Source organism: Budorcas taxicolor, chromosome 1 (assembly GCF_023091745.1).
Source record: "Budorcas taxicolor isolate Tak-1 chromosome 1, Takin1.1, whole genome shotgun sequence".
NCBI lineage: Eukaryota > Metazoa > Chordata > Mammalia > Artiodactyla > Bovidae > Budorcas > Budorcas taxicolor.
In genome coordinates this window covers 74,138,645-74,160,233 of record NC_068910.1, presented here as the reverse complement: position 1 = coordinate 74,160,233, position 21,589 = coordinate 74,138,645, and the positions used below count along the sequence as shown (strand labels likewise).

Genomic DNA, 21,589 nt, shown 5'->3' with positions numbered 1-21,589 from the left:
GTGGCTTGGGTGTTTCAGGGTTTCTTCAGAACATCCAGTGTACTCCTAAAGGGCAAGTGAAACATATCGGGAGCTTGGCTCACTGAGCATACCTATCCAAAATGTAGTTTATGAAGCATCATTTTCTATGCATTAGCTTAAATGCATGTGTGCTTGTTAAGTCATTTCAGTTGTGTCTGACTTTGCGACCCTATGGGCTTTAGCCCACCAGGCTCCTCTGTCCATGGGATTCTCCAGACAAGGATGCTGGAGTGGGTTGCCATGCCCTCCTCCAGGGGATCTTCCTTACCCAGGGACTGAACCCATGTCTCCCACATTGCAGGCAGATTCTTCACTGCTGAGCCATCAGGGAAGCCCACTGACTTAAACAATTTCACATAATTTTACGTATTGGGTTGGCTCAAAAGTTTGTTCATGTTTTTGTGTAACAGTTTACAGAATGAATGAACTTTTAGGACAACTCAATACATGATGTAATTGAGGAAAAGATACAGATTCAAATGCATCCTGAACCCGATCTGTTTTCATTAATATGTTATACATAAGAAGTTGGCAAACTATGCCCACAGAACAAATTTGGCCCACTGTTTCAGAAATAAAGCTTTATTAATACACCACCATGCCCATTCACTTACGCACTGTCATTTTCATGTTACAATAGCACGGCTGAGTAGTTGGGACAGAGATGGTATGACCTACAACATCTATTTACCACATGGCTCGCAACAGAAAAAGTTGGCCAACACTGGTGTATATTATTACTCTAGTAACAAACCTATCACCAAAGATATAATAGATATCTTTCTCTGTAGCAATCACATTACACCAAAGATACAAAAAATACATTTCATTAGGACAAATCTTACTTCCAAGATACTTAAGAAAATATTCTGTCTTCAAATTCACTACCTATGTCTCAGATTTCCTTCACAGGAGTTAATTCTCATTAAAACAAGACACACGTTCAAAAAGTGTCCTTTTATTATTTCTAGTAACATATATCGTATAAATACTCTATTTTTATATGACCTTTTACAAACGCGATATAACTTAAAAGTTTTATCATTAGAAAGAAATGTATAAAAATAAATATGTCATTATAGGCATTTATTACAAACTATAGTCCTTCTTAGAAGGAACACACAAACCAGTACTTATAAAGTACATAGAATTTATAGTAATGTATTTTACTATATACATATGGAAAAAAAAGTTATTTTCTTTCATAGTAGAAGAGCTGAACAGACATTCACCAGGATATGACTGTTGGACCAGCTGCTGGGGGTGGACCAGCCGCTACCCCTCAGTAGCCTCCCCACCACGAGACATGTGATCTCAAGGTCCCCAGCACTGGGGACCCTGTTGTACACACCCCATTCTCCTTCTGGCATTACATTCTTTTTTTTTTTTTTTTTTGGTGATCTTACCAACTCTCTTCAGACATAAACTTTTTTTTCCCCCCACATCCACATTCCTTAAGTCAGCTTACATTAGGAGGAAAGAAATATAGGAGGTCCCCAGGTCATCAGGCCTCCTCTAGCTTTTACCAGCATCTGATACATCACGGCAGTTTTTTTTTCCCCTTGTAGAATTTGTGGTGTGTTTAATACATGCAATTGTTTCTTCGTCAAAAGGAATTCACAAAGAAAGACACAATTAACGACACAAGAGAGGAAAGATGGGAGTCATGTGAGTCATGGACACTGCGAAGCATTTCTCATGCTGGGCAGTCCTGAATTCTTAACTCCAAGACGGCATAAACATTCTCTGAAACCATAGCAGCGGGTACAGTGATGGTCAAAGATCCTATGTGCATTCCTCTCTCCCTCCATTGATAGTGAGGTAAAGTAAGCCACGTCTTAAAGCAAAAATCTCACCTTCCTCCGTATTTCATCAGTATCAGGAAGCAGGGATTGTTCACATTTCTTAAACTTACTTTTGACCATTACTTCTGTTTTCATAAGAACTTGTCAGGAACCTCACAAAAGAAATGCTAATGCCCTGGGGCTTTCTTGTGCTACCTCATTGGTCAGATATGAATAGTCCTCATAAACTACCCTATCAGATTTGTAACTGGCAGGAAATTCTGATGATCTAACTTCTTTTCTACCTACCTCTACCTCCCAACTCATTGCCACCCCTGGTTGATCACCAGGGCAAGGCGCCCTGGATTCCTCCAGTCTTCTTGATTTCAGTGCATCAGCCCTTCCCCACTGCCCCCTGTCCCTCAACACCACTCGTACTTAACTGCACTCTGCCATTGTGCAGAAGTCTATGTAGTGTTTAGGTTTCTTTAAAGGATCACAGCTCTCATGAGACAACACCCCTCCATCATGGGACAGACACTGCAAGGTTCTCTTTTTGTAACCCTTCCCGCAAGTCTTGGAACATGGCGACCAGTCCCCCAGCTGCCAGCGGGGGCAAGGCAGGTTCACACAAGGTCTGGTGCTGGCCGGCTTCACTTCCTTGGCGCACTCTGAAGCGGGCTGTCCGTTGATGTCCCGACACTCCACGAGCCTTCTCTGTACACCCAGCCCACAAGACTTGGAACACTCACCCCACTCTTCAATGACCCACTCCGAGAAAGTAGGAATGGCATTGAAAGATTCCTTCTTCTTCTTCACGAAATAGGTGTATTTAATTTTGGGTCGGAGGGCACTGCCCACCATCAGGACTTGGATGGTTAAGGGCTCCATGAGAGGGCTGAAGCTTCGAATTCTTTCCAGCGCCGCCGAGGAGCCGCTGTACCTCAGGACAGTACCTTTGTGTGTGATGTCTTGCTCTAAAGTGGACAGAGTGAAGTTGCCATTCAGGATATATGTGCCATCGGCAGCTTTGATGGCCAGGAAGCTCCCGTTATTCCTGGATCCTCTCTGATTCCGTTGCTTCACTTCAACGTTTGTGGCTCCGGTTGGAATTGTGACAATATCGTGGTAGCCAGGTCTGCAGGCAAGAAAAATAGAGAGAAAGATCTCTCAGTCACTGGCTCATTATGTTCCTTAGCTTGAAACACCAGGCAATCAGGTAAGAAAGTAATTTTTTACCAGACCTGTGGGAAGTTAGTTACATGGAAATGATAAGAACCTTTAGGAGCAAGGCATTTTAACACTTACCTTGCACTGGTAACTGATCCTGATATTTTCTTGCATGTAGATCCATTTCCTCCACAGACGCCACATTTATCGAACTTCTTTTTGGAGTCTATGATGCGATCACAGCCAGCTTTTACGCACTGTCCTTGCACACAGACGGAGGTGGAATCTGGGCTACATGGGGTGCCATCCACCACCTGAAAAAGGAAGGGCATGTACCTGGTGTCACACGTTTATTAACAAGGGCAAGAGATGATGCTAGGAACGTCTAGATGCTGAAAGTCTTCCTCATTAACATTACATTTCTATCAAAATTAAAAGAGTACTCTGCACACTATCCTTCTCTGGCTTTTCTTTTTTCCATAGACATCTGAAAAATTATAAATTTTTAGATTATCTGTGTCCTATCTCACTTTTAGCTAAGGTCAACGAAAGCAGAGCCTTTAGTCAATTTGTTTACTGCTGTATCCTCAGTGTCTAGAATACTACCTGGCAAGGGCCGCTGCTGATATATCACTTGTATGTTGAATCTGCAACTGGGGACTATTTTCCTAGCCTACAGTGATCATGACTTATGATTATCTCAACCAAATTCAATTCCATTTTCTGTCTCAGAGCCAGATTTATCCCCTCAACAAAACAGCAAAACTATGCTTCTACTAGTTCAATATATGTTCTTAAACACAAGAGTTCTCAATGCTCAGGCTTTCATTATAAGCCCATTTGCACATGCTGCTGCTCGTCACCCAGTAACAAGTACTTTTGACTATCTTAAACTATTTTCCAAAACCAAGGGATGGTTTTCGTGTTAATATATGATTTACCTATCCATGCATAAAGGGCTTTTCTTCATATATAAGAGTAATAAGCCATTGCAAGAATCATTAAGCACTAGATTCAAGCTTCATCCATAACCCCAAACAGCACAAGACTCAAAGCAGGCAGTTACCAATGTATCCAGAAGCAAAGTTGTCCTACTTTGAAATTGAATGTGCTGACATATAAATTTAATATATATAATTTTGACTTAATATATACTTAATACATTAAGTATATTTATAATAATTAAATATTATACATAAACACGTCAATATAAAAATATAAAACAATAAAGGTTGCATGAAAAGGTAGCAAGCCAAGGCTTGGGTTCTTAGACCAACAGTCCAAAGAAAAGTCACTACCTTGGGCTGCAAAACGAAGAAATAGCCAGTGCCTTTGGCTTGACAGATAAGCTTGCACCTGTCCTTGGGCGAGACTCCTGCATATTTGGGTATCCACTCCACTGCGGGCCTGCTGCCAAAGGAAGCTTTGGAGAATTCATTGTGTGCCTCACACTGTTCCAGCCTAAAGGTTTTTCCTGGAAAGAGAAGGAGATGATGACATTATCCCTTCCCAATCTTCAAGTGCCCGTTTGCAGAGCGTCCTTTTCACCTTCTCTCTGCTCACCGTTATTCTTCGGGCAGTCCTCGATGTTGCAGGATCTGTAGCGCACGCGCTTGCCCTCGCAGTATTTTCCTCCGTTCTTCGGCACGGGGTTGTCACACTTCCTCATCGTATACTGAACTCCACCACCACACGTTCTCGAGCAGTCTCCCCAGGGCCCCCACGGTCCCCAGCTTCCGTGAACAGGGGTCTAAAGAGAGACACAAATCATTAGTGTTAGAATCCTCTATGACAACCCTTTCAGGAAATAGAAGAGAAAGATACAGGACACAGAATCAATGATGTGAATCTTTCCTGTATCCCTGTCAGAGGCTACAGTCTGGTTGTTCCTGTGGCATCAAATGTCTGAGGATCACTTGGTCATTTTCCCTTCTGAATGTCAAAAGAGCATGCGTTGCAGTGGATAACTCACATCAAAGTGTTCCTTGTTGGTCTGGTTCAGGCACTGGCCGTTGACACACCATTTTCCCTCTCCGCAGCTGGTGCCATCGGCCCAGGGGAAGTGTTTGGTCTGGCACATCAGCAATCCGCCAGAGGTGCCCGTGCACCAGAGGGTTGTGCAAGTGCTGGCCGCATCCGGGCAGTGTCTGGACCCCTGTCCAAATGTGAGCTCGCACTGTCGGCTGGCACTGTACAAGGCCCCGGGGAGATCAGAGGGGAGCTGTATGAGGCGCTGGGGCTCGTCCATCAAACATTCACCTGCAAAGAAAAATACCAATGAATATTAACAAATAGTAACTAAAGGCACGCAGGGGACAGATCAGCTTCAGAAAAGATTTATCATAAGAGATAATGCATAGCAAAGTGATTTGAAAGCTGAAGGGTTTGGGAGAGATGTGCCAGAGAGATTTAAATTATTGTTAAGATGTTATTCTTAATGAGTTATTTCTGCGTTAACAATGTCAGGAAATCATTGTTCTGCTAAACACTCAAGTTCATGTATTCTGGGAGCTTCTTGGCCAAAAGCACTCTCTTTTATTGGAAATTCAGGTTTAAAAAGGTATGCTCTTGACAATGAAAGTCATTTTGAAGGGAGAAAGGGAAAAGAACAGAAAAGAAAGAAAGAGCTCGTTTAACAAGTACTGTATGAACATGTGGATGGTTGGATAACACCTGGAAAGAGTAGCTGGAGTGTCTTACCATGACCATTATCCAGAAATGTTGTAATCGTGGAGGCACTGCAGGGAGACCAGGGCTCGTTGTGGTCCAGTTTGGTAAGCATTGATGCCATCATGTGGGAATCCTGGTTGACACCATTAATGCCGGCACATTGCTTGGCATCATCATGGGGCATGTTAAACACGTGGCCTAAGAAGAAATCCAAGACTCACATTAAAACATGTCATTTGCAGCTTTTTTTCCCCAACAGAGATTCATCTGTCTCAGTGATATTTCTAAAGAAGAAATGTATCCAGATACCATCTATTTTAGAGACAGTGTCTACTTTTCACAGGGTGTAAACCAATGTGTGAATTTCCAAATGTGTCCCTAGCTCTGACTCTCTGATTCTGAATTCTAATAAAGATAACCATGCTCAGAATCGTGCAAAAGCATTTTCTGCAGATTTTAGGGAGCTTTGGCACCTAAAATGGCAATATAATCTGCAGATGCTCCCTTTAACAGTAATACCTAGTTTATCAGCTTGAATTCATGAATTGTGCTTAACTCGCACTCTGGAATAGATTTACCTAATTCATGAGCAGTAGTGAAGGCGGCTTGTAAGCCATCATCCTCTATGACCGAGCAGCTTCTGTTGGGATCACATATAGTTCCAACATCCGCTATTCCAAGAGTATCACACGTCTGGACACCACACAGGTCCTACAAGAAGCAGAGATTTGCCCTTATTAATACACACACAGGATGAACTTCAGGATCAAACTGCTTGGCAGGGTGTAGCCTCACATGTGCTTTGGAGCATCTACATTCTTTGTTGCTGAGTAGCCCTTTTAGGAGTATTTTGTGTGACTTTAAGATTTTCCCCTAATGCATTCAACTAGGACTGTGAAACTTGAGATGTTAAAGCTATGGAAGGAATTCTCTGGTGGTCCAGTGGTTAAGACTTTAAGTTCCCAATGTAGGGGGCCCAGGTTCAATCCCTGGTCAGGGAACTAGATCCCATATGCTGTAGCTAAAGATCCTGCATGCTGCAAGTAAGATGCATCACAGCCAAATAAATAATAAAATAAATATTTTAAAAATTAGGAAAGATTAATCATACTAGCCAATGAAAAAATACTTAAGTGTGAAAATATTGGTAAAATGCCTTACATACATTTGTTACAAACTGACTCCCCAGGGAGTCCCGCCATGATTGGCGACGTCTTCCTCTCACCTGTCTGGTGAATAGAATCGCGGTGTCATAGTGCTCCTCATCCCGGTCACTGGGCGGGTTGTGCTGTCTCTGCCAACGGCAGAAGTTCCGCAGCGTGAGGGCAGCGTTGGAAGTCACTTCTGGGCCCTTCTTTTCCTCGTAGATGACCAGGATCTTTACCACCACCAGGCTCACTGAATTCCGAATGCTGGGGTGTTTGTATAACCGGGCCGCCACGGAGAACAAGGTCAGAAGGTAGTGCTTTAGCTCAGTGCCGTGGAACTCGGCCATGGACTGGTCAGCCACAAGCATCGTTTCCACATAGCGGGGGCTGGACACAAATCGCTTCTTTCTTAGGTTTCCAATTCCTGTAAAGACACAAGAAAGATCATTTGCTCGCAAACAGTCTCACCAAGAATAGTTTACCTTCCTAGAGTATATAAGGAAAGCCTAACCAGTCAAAGCAAATAATACAAAAATACACCCGGGGGGCAAACAATAACAAAAATATTTGCATCTCTGTTCACTGCAAATGTTATTTTTAGTTTTTTTTTCCCCTTACTGTAAATGTAAAGGCCATGTGCTCCTCTGAGAGGATCAGCTTTTTTTTTAAGTAGTATTTTTTTTTTTAATCCTCTTTGAAATCATGCAATCTGAAAAAGGCAGGATGCACAACCCTCTTTCCAGTCGTAGTAAAATCTTGGAGCAAGGGGAGCAGGCAGAGCCCCTGAGTCACTCTTTCACAGGCCAGGACTCAAATCCTGAATGAGATCATCAGGCTCCACGTGGAAGGCCCCGGGCAGGGTTGGGGCTTCTGCCAAGGGGCCGGGCCTAAAGGAATCTCAGCCCGAACGGCTCGGCTTTCTCATTCCAGGGGTCCCTGGGGGTGCTCGGCTCAGGCCAAATCCGGCACGAGGACCACCCAGTCTGCCCCGGCGCCTTCGGCCAGGACTCCTACCGCCCCACGGAAAGAAAGTTCGTGCTGCAGATTCCGGGGTGGGGGTGGGGGCACGGTTAATTATTTAGAAAAGAGTTCTCTGACTCCTGACCGTGAACCAGCCCCCTGCCCAGGGAAGTCCTACCCTGGGCTCTGATCACGCAACTGCTTCCAGGAGCAGACCGACAAGGGGAGAAGAATTACATCCTGCAAGCCGCGGGGAGAAAGTGAAGAGAGAGGCAAAGCACCAAAGTGACAGGAGGAAAGAGCTATAGCAGAAGAAAGGCGCACAGCAGAGAGTCCGAGGAAGGCGTGGCAGGAAGGATCGCCGCGACTAACTTTCCAACAGTGTTTCGGAGCAGAAGGGTGGCTCCGAGAGGGAGCGCACGCTGGGAGGCTGGCGGGAGGCGCGGAGGCGGGGCGAGCCGCGCGGAGAGACCTCCCAGGCAGGTCCAGCCGAGGGGCCCCGCCGCCGCCAGCCGGTCGGGGTCAGCCTGGTAAGCCGGGAAGGGACACCAGCCAGCAGAACAGAGGCCCTAACGCAGCTGTCCAGGCTCGAGGGCTGCGCATTCCGAGGGTCTCTCTCCCCCGCCCTCCATCTCCGCCCTCCTCGGGTCTTCGGGTGCGCCAACAGGCAGCGGTTACAAAACTAAGCGGCCAGTGATAACTCGACCGAACGACACATGGACGATCGTTCGCAAGAAATTAACAAGGCAGAAAGAAGTCGCACAAGCTCACTGTCGACTCAAGTGGGAGGGGCTGAGTTACCAGCTCTCCCTTTCAGATCCAAAGGCTTCTCCTTAGCAGAAAAAAGAAAAGAAAAGAAAAGAAAACAAAAACAACAACCCACTGATAACTTCTGTCATTTCTTGATTATTCATGATCAGGGAAAATGGTGAGTTCACCAACCCAGATCTTAAACCACAAATCACCACCACGTCTCGGTCCTGTCCGCAGACACAGGCTTCCGTCTGCCAACAGGACTTTACCCTCAAGTCGTTCACCCCAGAGAGGGAAGGGAGGGGGAGATGAATGAAGAGGCAAGTGGGAGCCGCTCTTCTGGACTGATACCTGTTCTGTGTCCCGGGCGCTGGGGCGCTCGGTCCTGCGGCGCCCACTGCACAGTGGCGTCCTCGCCCTCTGGCCCCGCGCCCCTCGCCAGCTGAGTCTCGTCATCCAAGACCCCGCACTTGGCGCCGCCGTCGCCCCGCCGCCTTCGCCGCAGGAGATGGAACTGCGGCCGCGCGGGCTGCTGCTCCCCAGCGGCGGCGGCGGCGGCGGCGGCGGGGGCCAGGCTCAAGGTGGCGGCGGCGGGCGCAGGTTGGATGAAGTACTCCTCGCCCTGCAGGTAGAAGGCGCCGCGCACGCCCTCGCAGAGGCTGAGCGCCGCGGCGGAACTGGGGTCGCCGTTGACCGTGCCAGAGTAGAAGCAGTGCGCCAGGTCGCCCACCGGATCAGAACGCAGCACGTCCGGCTCGGGTCTGCGTCCCATAGTCTGGAGCGTGAAGCCGGGTGCCAGGAAGCCGCGGTCCTCCTGCAGCTCCAGGCTCAGCTGCCGACCGAAGGCGTCCAGGCGGAGGTGCGCGGTCCTGAGTCCCGGGTCGCGCTCCAGCGCCGGCAGCACCAGCTCCTCGTCCTCCTCGGCGGGGCGCCCGTGCGCGCCCGGCACGACCAGCAGCGCCGCGGCCGCGGCGAGGAGCAGAAGCGGTGCGGGAGCAGGCTGCAAGCCCCGAGCCCTCGGCGCCGCGTGCCCCATGTTGCCTCCTGCCGTGCGCTTTCGGAACCCTGCGCGGACCGCGCGCTGCATTCCGGAGGAACCGAGCGCCTCCGAGCGCTGAGCGCACTGGCTATTGTTCGGGTCCGGAGCGCAGAGCCTCGCTAGCTTGGCTCGGGACTGTTAACAAGTTACTCTGATTCTTGCAAAAGGGCGTGCAGAGCCCAGCCGCTGATAGGGCTCCCGGAGTCACTAAAGAGCTGGCGCTGCAGTTCTGTCGGCGCGCGGGAAGTTCTTCTGGAGAAGAGTTGGAGGCACCGCGCAGCAGGAGTTGGTGGGGTGGCTGCTGCGGAGACGCGCAGCGCCCCGGGACGCCTCTGGGGCCGGGGCGACGGGCCACACGAGGATCGGCGTCCGGAGACGCTCTTCGGTCTCCGCCTCGGTCGCGGTGCACCTCGCTCTACGCAGGGCTCAGTCCTCTCGGCCTTTCTGCGCGCCCTGGCAACGAGAGACCGCAGGCTCTGAGCCGCTTTCCAGCGAGTGCAAGGACAGAGCAGCCCCGACCGCCTTTTTATATCTTAGACTGAGTCTCCGCCCTTCCCTGACCCCCCTTCCCTCCTCCCTCTTGGCGGCCTTTCTATCCCCGGGACCCCGCCCCCTAAACTCAGTCTGGGCTAAACCGAGCGGTGCGCGAGCCGGGGGTGGGGGGTGGGGGGTGGGGGTTGAAGGGGCTGGCTCCGCGCTACGCGCTCGTCAATCTGGGGGCGGAAGAAGCAGGAGGGGCCCTGTGACCAGCCTTTTGCACTTCTGGGGCTGCTGCTGGGAGAAGGTCCTCTCTCCCACCGCCTCTTCCACCCGCAGTCTTCTGCCCGGACAGCCGGAACACGGTCCCTCTCCCGCGCGGGAGGGAGCGCGAGGATGCCAGTTGCGGGATGGAGAGGGGAGTCCCTTCTCCAAGGTTTCCCCGCCTGGGAGCTGTCCCTGCGCCGCCTTCCTCTCCCAGCGCACCCCCACCCCCACCCCCCGCCGCCAGCCTCCTCCTCTTCAAGCCGGGAGATGAGCCAGGGCTCCCCTTTCTAGCAAAACACCCCACTCCAGCTCTCCATCTCCCGGGCCTGCCTCAGGCCCGTTTGCAGCGTGCTCTCTCTTTGCCCCAACTGTTCTCTGGCAAGCTGGGTAGGGCCAGCGCGTCCCCTAGAAAGCGTGCCTGGGTGAGGAGGCCAGGAGACACTTTCCAGGGGCCTTGATTTGAAAACGCGTTTGGCATCGACCTTCACGCCGGTCATCTGCCCTCCCCTCCCGAAACTCCCATTCCGTCCCCCTCCGCCCCGGGCCTTAGAGACTTCTCGGTGGAGACCCGGGTTCACACTTCCGGAAGAGGTGATCTGGAACGCGTTTCCATTCCCTGGAGCCTGGGGAGGGACGTGCGCATTCTCTTCTTTGAGGGAAATACTCCACTCTCGCCCAGTCGGCCTTCTTCCACCTACTAGCAGCTGCGGGGCAGAGGCCAGCTGGGCACAAACGTCCAGGAACCCTACTTTTCCACCCAGAGAGTGGCGGCATCGCTGGGGCTAGAAAGGATGCGGTGGGCAAATTAGGGGTCCCCGACCCCTCCCCGCTTTCCCCCGAGGAAGCGGAGAGGCAGTCGGAAACCCAGAAAAGCTGAGCCTTTGCACCTCTATCTAGGTCTCTAAGCAAAAGTCTCAGCAGCTCTTCCATCGAAAAAGAGGGAGGGGCCCGGTGACACAGAGGAAGGAAATGTTTCATAACGTTTTCCCAGGCGGAAACCCACGGGGACAATGGTGAGAACGACCGCCCCAAGCCGGGGCCGACAGCGTCCCTCACCCTCGCGCGCTCCCACTTCCTCGCCTGGCCGCGTCTCTTCTGTCTCGCCGCCCCCGCTCGCCCTCTTAGTTTTCAGGTTTGATCTCGGCCTTTTTCCTCCCTCCACCCTAGATCGTCCCAAATCCAATCTGTTCCAGTCCTCTGCAAGTTCTCCCACGCGTCCCCTTTCCAGTGTTTGCATACAGAGAAACAAAACAAAACAAAACTTTCCAACGTCGTCTTTTCTCTGGAAGTTCTAGATCACCTACTTGAAAAATAAAACCCCCAAATCTCTGCTTCCCACTCTTTAGGAGAGATCGGATCGGAAAGAACGGCACAGAGAAAGCTAAAAAAGCCGCTTCACCCTTGAAAGGGTTTAAGATAACCCCTGGTCCATACACTTAGTCAGCATGGAGTTTTCTTAAATGTGATTTTCCTTTCCTGAGGTCATTGTCATAGATGAATGCGTAAGCCAGGAATCATGTATATTTTAACTACAGAAATTGCATACATTTTAGCAGCAGATTAAGGTATCTCAATGACTAGTTTTTTCGTTCCTCCTCCACTCTAACACTGTCTAATATTTTGATCCTGTTTCTGCCCTCCCCCTTTCATGCAATCTCTCACCCCATTTTTCCTTCAGATTTAATACTGACATACACTCATGAGTGGCCCCATTCATTTCTACACTATCTCGCCTAACTCATTCTGTTCATCTTTGGACTAATATTTATTTCTCTCTGTAGAGATTCATTTCCCAGATTACCCCTACTTCTCAGTTTGTAAACCCTTCCCTCCCCTGTTACAGTAGTTATTTAATGTTCTGTTTTTCATTTTATGTGTTCTTTCTCTCCAGCTAGTTCAAAGATGAGATATACTTAGGAGAACATTTGGGAAAAAATATCATTTTACACTTTAAAGATCTTGACTATGGAATCAATGAAAACGTGATAGCAAAGTCATCAATACATTTTCATATCTCATGCTCAGAACAGGGCTCTGGAAACATGATGACCTGCAGCTGGGCCCCACACTGACTTTGAGATGGAGATTTCAAACACTTGTGGTGGCCCAGGGGTGGAGAGGCTTAACAGATCCATAAGGGAAAGTGTGATTGTTATGAATTGGGACAAGATGGCAGATTCAGAAGACCCAGAGAAAAGGAGTAGTTTTCTAAAAACTCGTGTAATGCATTCTAATCTGTCAATTCCCCTATGTACACTTTAGCTTTTAAAATGTATTAATGCAAGTTTGGCCTTTCAGTCGTTTCTGCCTCCAGTGCATTCTTATGGGAGTTTGTTTAATTCAAGGCATACATTTCTAATCTTGAATGGCTTATCTCAAATCTATTATAATTTTTGCATATTTCACGTTGGCTATCCAAATAGAGCTAAAAAAACAAAGAGCTAAAGGCGAAAGTGGCCAGGAACATGACTTTTTTATTCACTGGGTTTCTCTCCAGAGTTCTGTTCTTTTGCGTAATGATTCCAGTCTGTTGTGCACCTGTAGTTCTGGGAAATGATTCTTTTTTAATAGCTTCAACAGAGGCATGGATGTAAGAGCTGCCAATTATTAAGCTTGAAAAACTTCATCCATACTCAGAAGAACATTTAATCTACTTACGATTTTACTATTTTGTAGATCAGCACTCTTTGGACATTTGTGGTAACACACAAACATATGCACATAACATAGATGTATATTCGTAAAGAAAATTGTGGATTGAAAAAATAATTCTCTAGAAACAAGACCAGCAGAACAGAATTTGTGCATGGCACTAGTAAAAGTGGTATGGAATATCACATGCATGCGTAGTCCCTACTTCATGTCCAGCTCTTTGCGACCCCACGCACTGGAGCCAGCCAAACTCCTCTGTCCATGAGATTTCCCAGGCAAGAATACTGGAGTGGGTTTTCCATTTTCTTCTCTAGGGTATCTTCCTGACACAGGGACTGAACTGGCAACTCGTGCATTGGCAGGTGAGTTCTTTACCACTGAGCCACCAGGAAAGCCCTGACATGTAATACTGGGTCAATACTAAGTATGATAATAAGTATCACATTCTCACCCTTATCAAATGTTTGTTGTTTGATTTAAACATGCATCCAAAAAATCTCATGTTGTCCTAAACTCTACCACATTTCTGATTTTCCTTGCATAGACTACACAAATGCTTAAGTGAAAGTGGAAGTGAAGTCGCTCAGTCATGTCCGACTCTTTGCAACCCCATGGACTATAGCCCACCAGGATCCTCCGTCCATGAGATTCTCCAGGCCAGAATACTGGAGTGGGTTACCATTTACTTCTCCAGGGGATCTTCCCGACCCAGGGATCGAACCCAGGTCTCCCGCATTGCAGGCAGATGCTTTTAACCTCTGAGCCACCAGGGAAGTCCAAATCTTGATATATTCTAATTTATCAATCTTAATCAATTTTTATTATTTCTAGGGATGACTTAGTAAAAATTTAAAGTATTTGACATAAAAATATTCTTACAATGAACAATTTGACCTTTTAAAAAACTTTCTTGTCCTTTGTTAACAGAGAAAAAGTTTCATGCATTTCAAAGACACAATACTGAAATGATAGTTCTTAAGAATTGTTTTTCAAATTAAGTATTCAACAAGTAACCATGAAAGGAGAGAATCTGGTCATATATGTGAGCTATTAACATTGTTTTAGTATAAACATCATGTACAGGAACATTAATGTACCTATATCATAAACATGTAATGCTATTTATTCATATTGGATTTACCAGTTAAGCATAGGAAAACTGTTTAGCATTAGTTCTTCTTCTGGGAACCTATGGTCTAAAATAATATTGGACAAATGAATCATTTTTTGATTGTAAGTGAGAAAATAGAAAACATTTCTTTTAAACAGGTTATATAGCCAGAAATATAACACATATTGAAAACAGAGAAATGGATATATATTGCATTTGGATTTACAACTTTGTGATACAAAGCCCCACATTTGCAAGATTCTTTCCAATCTACTTCCGTTGTTTGGCAGATGTGAAACTGAACGTCAAAACGGTTATTATTGCCTAGGATGGTGTAGCCAAATTGGGGGCTAAGAAATGACTCTGACTTATATTTTTAATCAAATTCCTTATGATATTTTAGCTGTCTAATTGTTTGGTAGGTAAGTGTGTTGTCAGACTTGTTATTGCTTGTTATCATTGTTTCCAGTGATTACATTTAATTTAAAATCTGAATAGGAGTTTTCTATCACAATAAGAAAAAATTCCACCTTAACAGATTCACAGCCTATGGTACTTCTTTCTCAGTCCACAAGGTGGCGATGGTCTACAACAAATGATGCGTAGCTCCGTTTTTATTCTTTCCCCTGACAGGTTTTCGAGAATTTGTAAAGGTTTTACACTTTTTCAATCATATTTCATAAATGTTAACCAAATTTTAACTTTGGGTTAACATATTGGTTAAATTGTAATTTTAAATGTATTTTCATTTTTAAAATAGTAAAATGCCTTAGTCAACTAGTTTCAATCATGTAGCTCTATTAACTTAAACCAAAAATCAATTAAACTTAAGAAAACTACCTTCAAGATAATACTATGGATCTTATTCATCACATGACAGCTTTATGTAATTCAAATAATAAGATTATAGACATTACAGTTCACTAAAGCAAATTAAAATTCATTCATTAAATATGTTTACTAATCTACAGTATGCTGAGTGTACATCAGTACATGACTTTAATGCTAAAGGTAACTTGGTTAGAGATTTTCCTTACCAACAACGAAGAAGAACTTTAAGTGCAAAAATGAGATGTGAGAAAATCTTCTACCTCCAGGTGGTGACAAAAGACAAAATTTCAAATGTCTCTTCTGTCCACGTACTTCTTGCTCCCAATACAAGTGTCTTCCTACTGTCATATGAACTTAAAATTGTATTCTGGAGATTTTTTTCTTAACCCAAAATGAATTAATATTAACACAAGATCCCTAGTTAAATAAACTCTAAAATTGAAAGTGGATAATTTTAGTCAGCAGGAGGCACATGAGACTCTAGAACAAGAAATCTGATGCAAAATGTCCCCCACTTAGCTCAAAACATATTGATTAGCTGATTGAGATAGGAATAGTCCACCCCGACTCCCAACCCCTATAATTCAGCTGTCTGAATGGAGATTAAAAGTCAGTTGTCCAGATGTTTGGGAAGTGCTTATTGCCAATGGCAAAGAGCAGCATTTACGATGATTTCTAAGCTTCCTTCCCACAGGAAGGATTTAGGACTTCACAAATCTCCTCTGTATCTTAGAGAGAGGCAGTGGCTGAATTATGACGTCTTGCGGTTGACTGATAATCCACCAGAACAATTACAATGGATAGCTCAGAATCTCTGACATTTGCCTATCTTCAGAATCCTAGGACATGCTTCTCAGTCTTTCTCACCCACAGAAAACTATACTTGCACCTCCCACTCGGATCAACGGATAATGATGCTGGCTGATTAGAACCCTGGCTCAGGGAGATTTGCTCTTGGGCCGTCCTAACCAGTTGAGAAGAGTGCTGTCTCAGCGTACCTGTATCCTGTAGCCAGTTGATGGTGTATATTCAGCAACTAGTATATTCATGCAGATCTGTTGGAAAGGTGAGACCTAGACAGTCTGAGGAATAGGCTGTTGAGAACGTGAGGTCTGGAAGTTCTAGAGAAGCATGATGCCCACGTGTGGGATGTCTTCCCATCTCCTGCACTTAATGCACTGAGAGCTGGAAGGCAAATCCACACTGAAAATCTGCATTCTCATGTGGCCACATCCTTATCTTGTGGCTTCAGGGAGTGGATTTCCTCTGAACTTCAGGGTCCTCATGTGTAACAACATCCCAAATCATAGCATCACTATCTACAATAGCCAAGACATGGAAACAACTCAAGTGCTCATCAACAGATGATTGATTTAGGAAGATGTAGTATATATACGTATATACATATATATATACAATGGAATGTTACTTAGTCAAAAAAAGAATGAAATATTGCCATTCGCAGCAACACAAATGTACTAGAGAATTTTATACTTAGTGAACTAAGTGAGACAGCAAAAGCCAAATGTTATATGGTATCCCTTATATATAGAATCTAAAAAATAATACAAATGAATTTATATATGAAATAGAAACAGACTCACAGACAGACACAGAAAGCAAACCTAAGGTTACCAAAGGGGAAAGGGATAGTGGAAGAATGAATTAGGAATATCGGATTAACAGACACAAAGGACTCTACAGAAAATAGATAAGCAACAAAGTTTTACTATACAACACAGGAAACTATATTCAATATCTTGTAATAAATTACAATGGAAAAGAACCTGAAAATAAAATATATGGAATCACTTTACTATACACCTGAAACTTACACAATATTATAAATCAAAGATATTTCAATAAAGAAGAGAGATGATAATAATCCTTGACTTGAAGCATCATTGCAAGAATTAAGAGGCCTGATTGGCACAGAGCTGTCAGGAAATAGGATTGATGGTTATGGGAGACTTTAAAAGTGGTGGGGAAAGAATGTCACAAAGATCAGTGAAACTGCACGTACTGAACTCTAACCAAGAGTTTTGTCTCACTGCTGTAGAACTCAGTGTGGAAATGAGCAGGATGTGGGCACCCATTTTTACATGAATGCAACTGATTGATCTTCTTCATTTAGTAAGATCACCTTGATTGGTGAGTGGGACACAAAAGCGTAAAATGGCAGTTGGAGGCAGTTCGAGGATGTTTTTGGTGGAGAGGTGTAGAACAATAAAGAGAAGTCACTGATCTCAGGGGCTATAGGAGAAAAAGCAGGATAAGAAGAACTGAGAGAGGACTTCCCTAGTGGTGGAGTGGATAAGAATCCCCCTGCCAAGTCAGGGACACGGGTTCCATCCCTGGTCTGGGAAGATTCCACTTGCCTCGGAAAAACTAAGCCCACATACGATACCTACTGAGTGTGTGCTCTACAGCCTGTGAGCCACAACTACTGAATCTGCATGCTGCCACTACTGAGGCCTGTGTGCCTAGAACCTGCGCTCTGCCTCAAGAGAAGCCGCTGCAATGAGAAGTCTGCACACCAAAATGAAGAGTAGCCCCTGCTTTGCTCACCGCAAGAAGAGAAAGCCTGAGCACAGCAATGAAGACCCAGTGCAATGAAAAAAGACTAAAAAAAAAAAAATTAATTAAAAAAAAAAAAAAAAGAGAACTGAGGCAAATAGTTTCAAAAGTGCAGGCCAGCAGCTTGAAAAAAGAATATGTAAGATGCCTTTCCAGAGTTATCAGTTAATGAGTTGCCTCAGAATTAAAGCTGCTGAGTTCTCTGTAGGTTTTGCCTTTTTGCCATTGTTTTTAGATCTGGTAAGTCTATAGGCCGACTTGCTCCAGTGGGTGGGCCATTCTGAATACCTGTGTGAACACTTAGTTGCCTTCTCCATGTTTGCTCTGGGCATTGCTGTTCTGACCACTTTCAGGCAGATGTTAGTAACCTCATAGTAATTTCCTTCAGTCACACCCTGTATTTTGAATGCTTTCTTACCTGGGGCTCCTTGAAGCTGCAGAATGTCAATTGTTCAAGTGCAAATGGGAAGCCCAATGGCATTGATTAATAGCCACTTGGCAGCCCTTGACCAGAATAGGAGTCAGAATTAAATGGATCCCTTTCTGTCCCTTGGGGAAGAGTAGAGAGGAATGAGGTATAGGTCTCTTCTAAGAATGTTGATAGAATCAAGCCCCAGTTGTCCCCAGCAAGGTCCAGAAAAACATCTACTTCTGCTTTATTGACTCTGCCAAAGCCTTTGACTGTGTGGATCACAATAAACTGTGGAAAATTTTGAAAGAGATGGGAATACCAGACCACCTTACCTGCCTCCTGAGAAATCCATATGCAGGTCAAGAAGCAACAGTTAGAAGTGGACATGGAACAACAGATTGGTTCCACATCGGGAAAGGAGTATGTCAAGGCTGTATATTGTCACCCTGCTTATTTAACTTACACGCATATTACATCATACGAAATACGGATATGGATAAAGCACAAGCCGGATTCAAGATTGCCAGGAGAAATATCAATAACCTCAGATATGCAGATGACACCACCCTTATGCCAGAAAGCGAAGAACTAAAAAGCCTCTTAAAATCGAAAGAGGAGACTGAAAAATTTGGCTTAAAACTCAACATTCAGAAAACTAAGATCATGGCATCCCATCCCATCACTTCATGGCAAATAGATGGAGAAACAATGGAAACAGTGAGAGACTTTATTTTTTTTGGGCTCCAGAATCATTGCAGATGGTGACTGCAGCCATGAAATTAAAAGATGCTTGCTCCTTGGAAGAAAAGCTATGACCAGCGTAGCAGAGACATTACTTTGCCAACAAAGGTCCATCTAGTCAAGGATATGGTTTTTCCAGTAGTCATGTATGGATGTGAGAGTTGGACTGTGAAGAAAGCTGAGCACCGAAGAACTGATGTTTTTGAACTGTGGTGCTGGAGAAGACTCTTAAGCGTCCCCTTGGCAGCAAGGAGATCCAACCAGTCCATTCTAAAGGAAATCAGTCCTGAATATTCATTGGGAGGACTGATGCTGAAGCTGAAATTGTAATACTTTGGTGACCTGATGTAAAGAAATGGCTCATTGGAAAAGACCGTAATGCTGGGAAAGACTGAAGACAGGAGGAGAAGGGGATGACAGAGGATGAGATGGTTGGATGGCATCATCTACTCAAAGGACATGAGTTTGAGCAAGCTCTGGGTGTTGGTGAAGGACAGGGAAGCCTGGTGTGCTGCAGTCCATGGGGGTCACAAAGAGTTGGACACGACTGAGGGACAGAACTGAACTGAAGACCCAGCTTGAAAAAGCACCCTGGCATTGTCTCCCTCTTTTCCTGTCTCATTCTTGCCAGGCCCCCTCTCTTGTTCCTTTAATTTACTTCTCTGCTCCTTCTGCTGCCTAGCTGCCTTAAACCTCCTGGGCTGTGTGCCCACAAGTCCCAACCCAACCCACCCACCCCCCACCCCCCACCCCCCACCGCAAGCTTTGCTTCCTGGGCTCAACTCAGTCTAAAGTACTGAATATCAGAGCACCCTTTGGATGGGCCCACTCACTGATCACATACACCTATGAGGGTCCCTTTGTGGGTAATCAGTGGGTGAAACAGCCCATGGCAGGCATCGGCAATACAACTTAGCACACTCTTGCTATGGGATGAGGTTCGGGTTTCGGTAACAACAGTGGCACTTAAAAAGCCTGAGGAAAAGAGCAGTTTAACAAATGTGTAGTTGGATGGCTTTTGATAGTCACTTCAGATCAGGAGTTGGTAAACCATGGCCTGAAGGCTTGACCATCTGTTTTTGTGAATAAAGTTTAACTGGAACGTTTGTTTATGTATTGAGTATCATTGGTTTTGTGCTACCTGGCAGAGTTGAGCACACAAGTCCAAAATATTTATTATCTGGCCCTTTACAGAAAAGTTTGTTGACCTTGGCCTCGGAAATCTTGAAAGAAATTTTAGAAGAGAAACTATATATTTTCCTAATTCAATTTCAAGACCTGTTATGAAACTCCAATACTTTGGCCACCTGATGTGAAGAACTGACTCATCGGAAAAGACCCTGATGTTGAGAAGATTGAAGGCAGGAGGAGAAGGGCACGACAGAGGATGAGATGGTTGGATGCCATCACCGACTTGATGGATGTGAGTCTGAGTGAACTCCGGGAGACAGTGAAGCACAGGGGAAGCCTGGCGTGCTGCAATCCATGGGGTCGCAAAGAGTTGGACGTAACCGAACAACAACGTGAAAGTCACCTTTATCTCCTGTAGTCAGAGAGCAGACTATACTGACAAGTCTGAAGATGCTTCATCTTACAGTTGTCTTATCCCAAATTAGGGTCTTCATACAAAAAATATGGAAACTGCAAAATGAGATGAAGCCATTTGGGCCGATGAACCTGAGAGGCTTGAAGTTTCACATTCTCCTGGACCCTCCAGGCAGTCAGAGATAGATGTCACTCCCTTGCCACAGCGAGGAAGCCTCTTTTTGCCTCTACAGTTCTCAGCAGTTGAGAGCTTCTCAAAAGCAATCTTGCTTCCTTGACATCTTCCCTATCTCCTTTATTCCCAACCTCTTGCGCAAAGCTCACAATTATTCTTGAAGAAATCTTTAAAAATTATGCATTTATCCCACTCTGCCATTCTACCCCTCTAGGTCATAACAGAGCAGCGAGCTGAGCTCCTTGTGCTATGCAGGAGCTTCCCGCTAGCTATCTGCTTCATAAAATGGTGCTGCTAATGTTTCAGGGCTACTCTCTCAGTTCGTCCTACCCTCTCCTTCCCCACCTGGGTCCACAAGTCTGTACTCTACATCTGTGCCTCTAGTTTTGGCCTGAAAATAGGTTCATCAGTACCATTTTTCTAGATTCCACATATGTGTGTGTGTGTGTTTGTGCATATATGTGTGTTTGTGTGTGCTAATAAATCAGAAAGAGAAAAAACAAATATCATATATTAACAAGTATATCTTCAAGGAATTTTCGAAGAAACAATATGCATGCAAATTATGGTCTCCAAATACTTTCTGAGTTAAAAAACCAGAAACCTTCATAGCCAAACACATTGCACTCATAACAGGAGTATTGTCAAATTATATTTGGTTAAGATAGACTTATGACAGTATAAAACACTTCAATATACTGTTGTGAAAATTTTGCCATCACACAAAAACTCCATTGTGAAAATGCAGAATTGCATTGCTTTAAGGTTAATGATATGGCCTCTTGGAGAATGTGCAGTTAGCTAACAGGAAATTCTGGGGGTCTGGAAGTGATAAGCAAAATAGAACTATCCCAGCTGCCCTATGTGAGGACTTGGAGGTACTTGTCCATTACGAATCAATGTCAGTGGGATGATTCTTATCAGCTTCCCAAGCTGGTAGTAACAATTCCAGGAAACTTTCTATTTGTCCATCTGACTTCGGGAGATTGGGCTGGGAGAATGCTGAGGGTGGTGTGTGTGTGTGCGCGCGCGGGTGCATAAGGTAACTCACTCTGTAGCCTCAACTCCCAGTTTTTTGAGCAGTGGTTTCCTGCTCTCCCCTGCCAGACTGTGCCTCCTCTTTCATGCTGCTTCTAAATTAAGAATTCAGTGCGCTCCAGAGAACTGGGCAACGGAAGGCAGCCAGGTGTGAATGAGATTACATCTGAATTCATATTTTTCTAGAAATTTATCGTGACAATAATAATATCTATTTA

The 21,589-nt window shown here is 45.3% G+C and overlaps 1 protein-coding gene across 1 annotated transcript; it reads right to left on the bottom strand.

Moving 5' to 3' along the window:
* Nucleotides 1-596: 596 nt before the first annotated feature.
* Nucleotides 597-10,025, bottom strand: ADAMTS1 (ADAM metallopeptidase with thrombospondin type 1 motif 1). Its single transcript, XM_052636579.1, has 9 exons — nt 8,858-10,025; nt 6,871-7,217; nt 6,224-6,356; nt 5,676-5,843; nt 4,948-5,234; nt 4,539-4,725; nt 4,274-4,449; nt 3,114-3,289; nt 597-2,943 (listed from the first exon to the last, which is right to left on the bottom strand). The coding sequence occupies exons 1-9, from the start codon at nt 9,591-9,593 to the stop codon at nt 2,244-2,246; spliced, it is 2,910 nt and encodes a 969-aa protein (XP_052492539.1). The 5' UTR covers nt 9,594-10,025; the 3' UTR covers nt 597-2,243.
* Nucleotides 10,026-21,589: the final 11,564 nt, after the last annotated feature.

What these genes read in the sequence shown, in the direction of transcription:
- ADAMTS1 (XM_052636579.1), bottom strand. Translation starts at nt 9,593, where the DNA reads ATGCAGCGCGCGGTCCGCGCAGGGTTCCGAAAGCGCACGGCAGGAGGC. An exon ending in GCGCCCGGGACACAGAACAG is followed by an intron (nt 7,218 to 8,857) that starts GTATCAGTCCAG and finishes GTGTCTTTACAG; the next exon opens with GAATTGGAAACCTAAGAAAG. An exon ending in GGATCAGTTACCAGTGCAAG is followed by an intron (nt 2,944 to 3,113) that starts GTAAGTGTTAAA and finishes TCTTGCCTGCAG; the next exon opens with ACCTGGCTACCACGATATTG.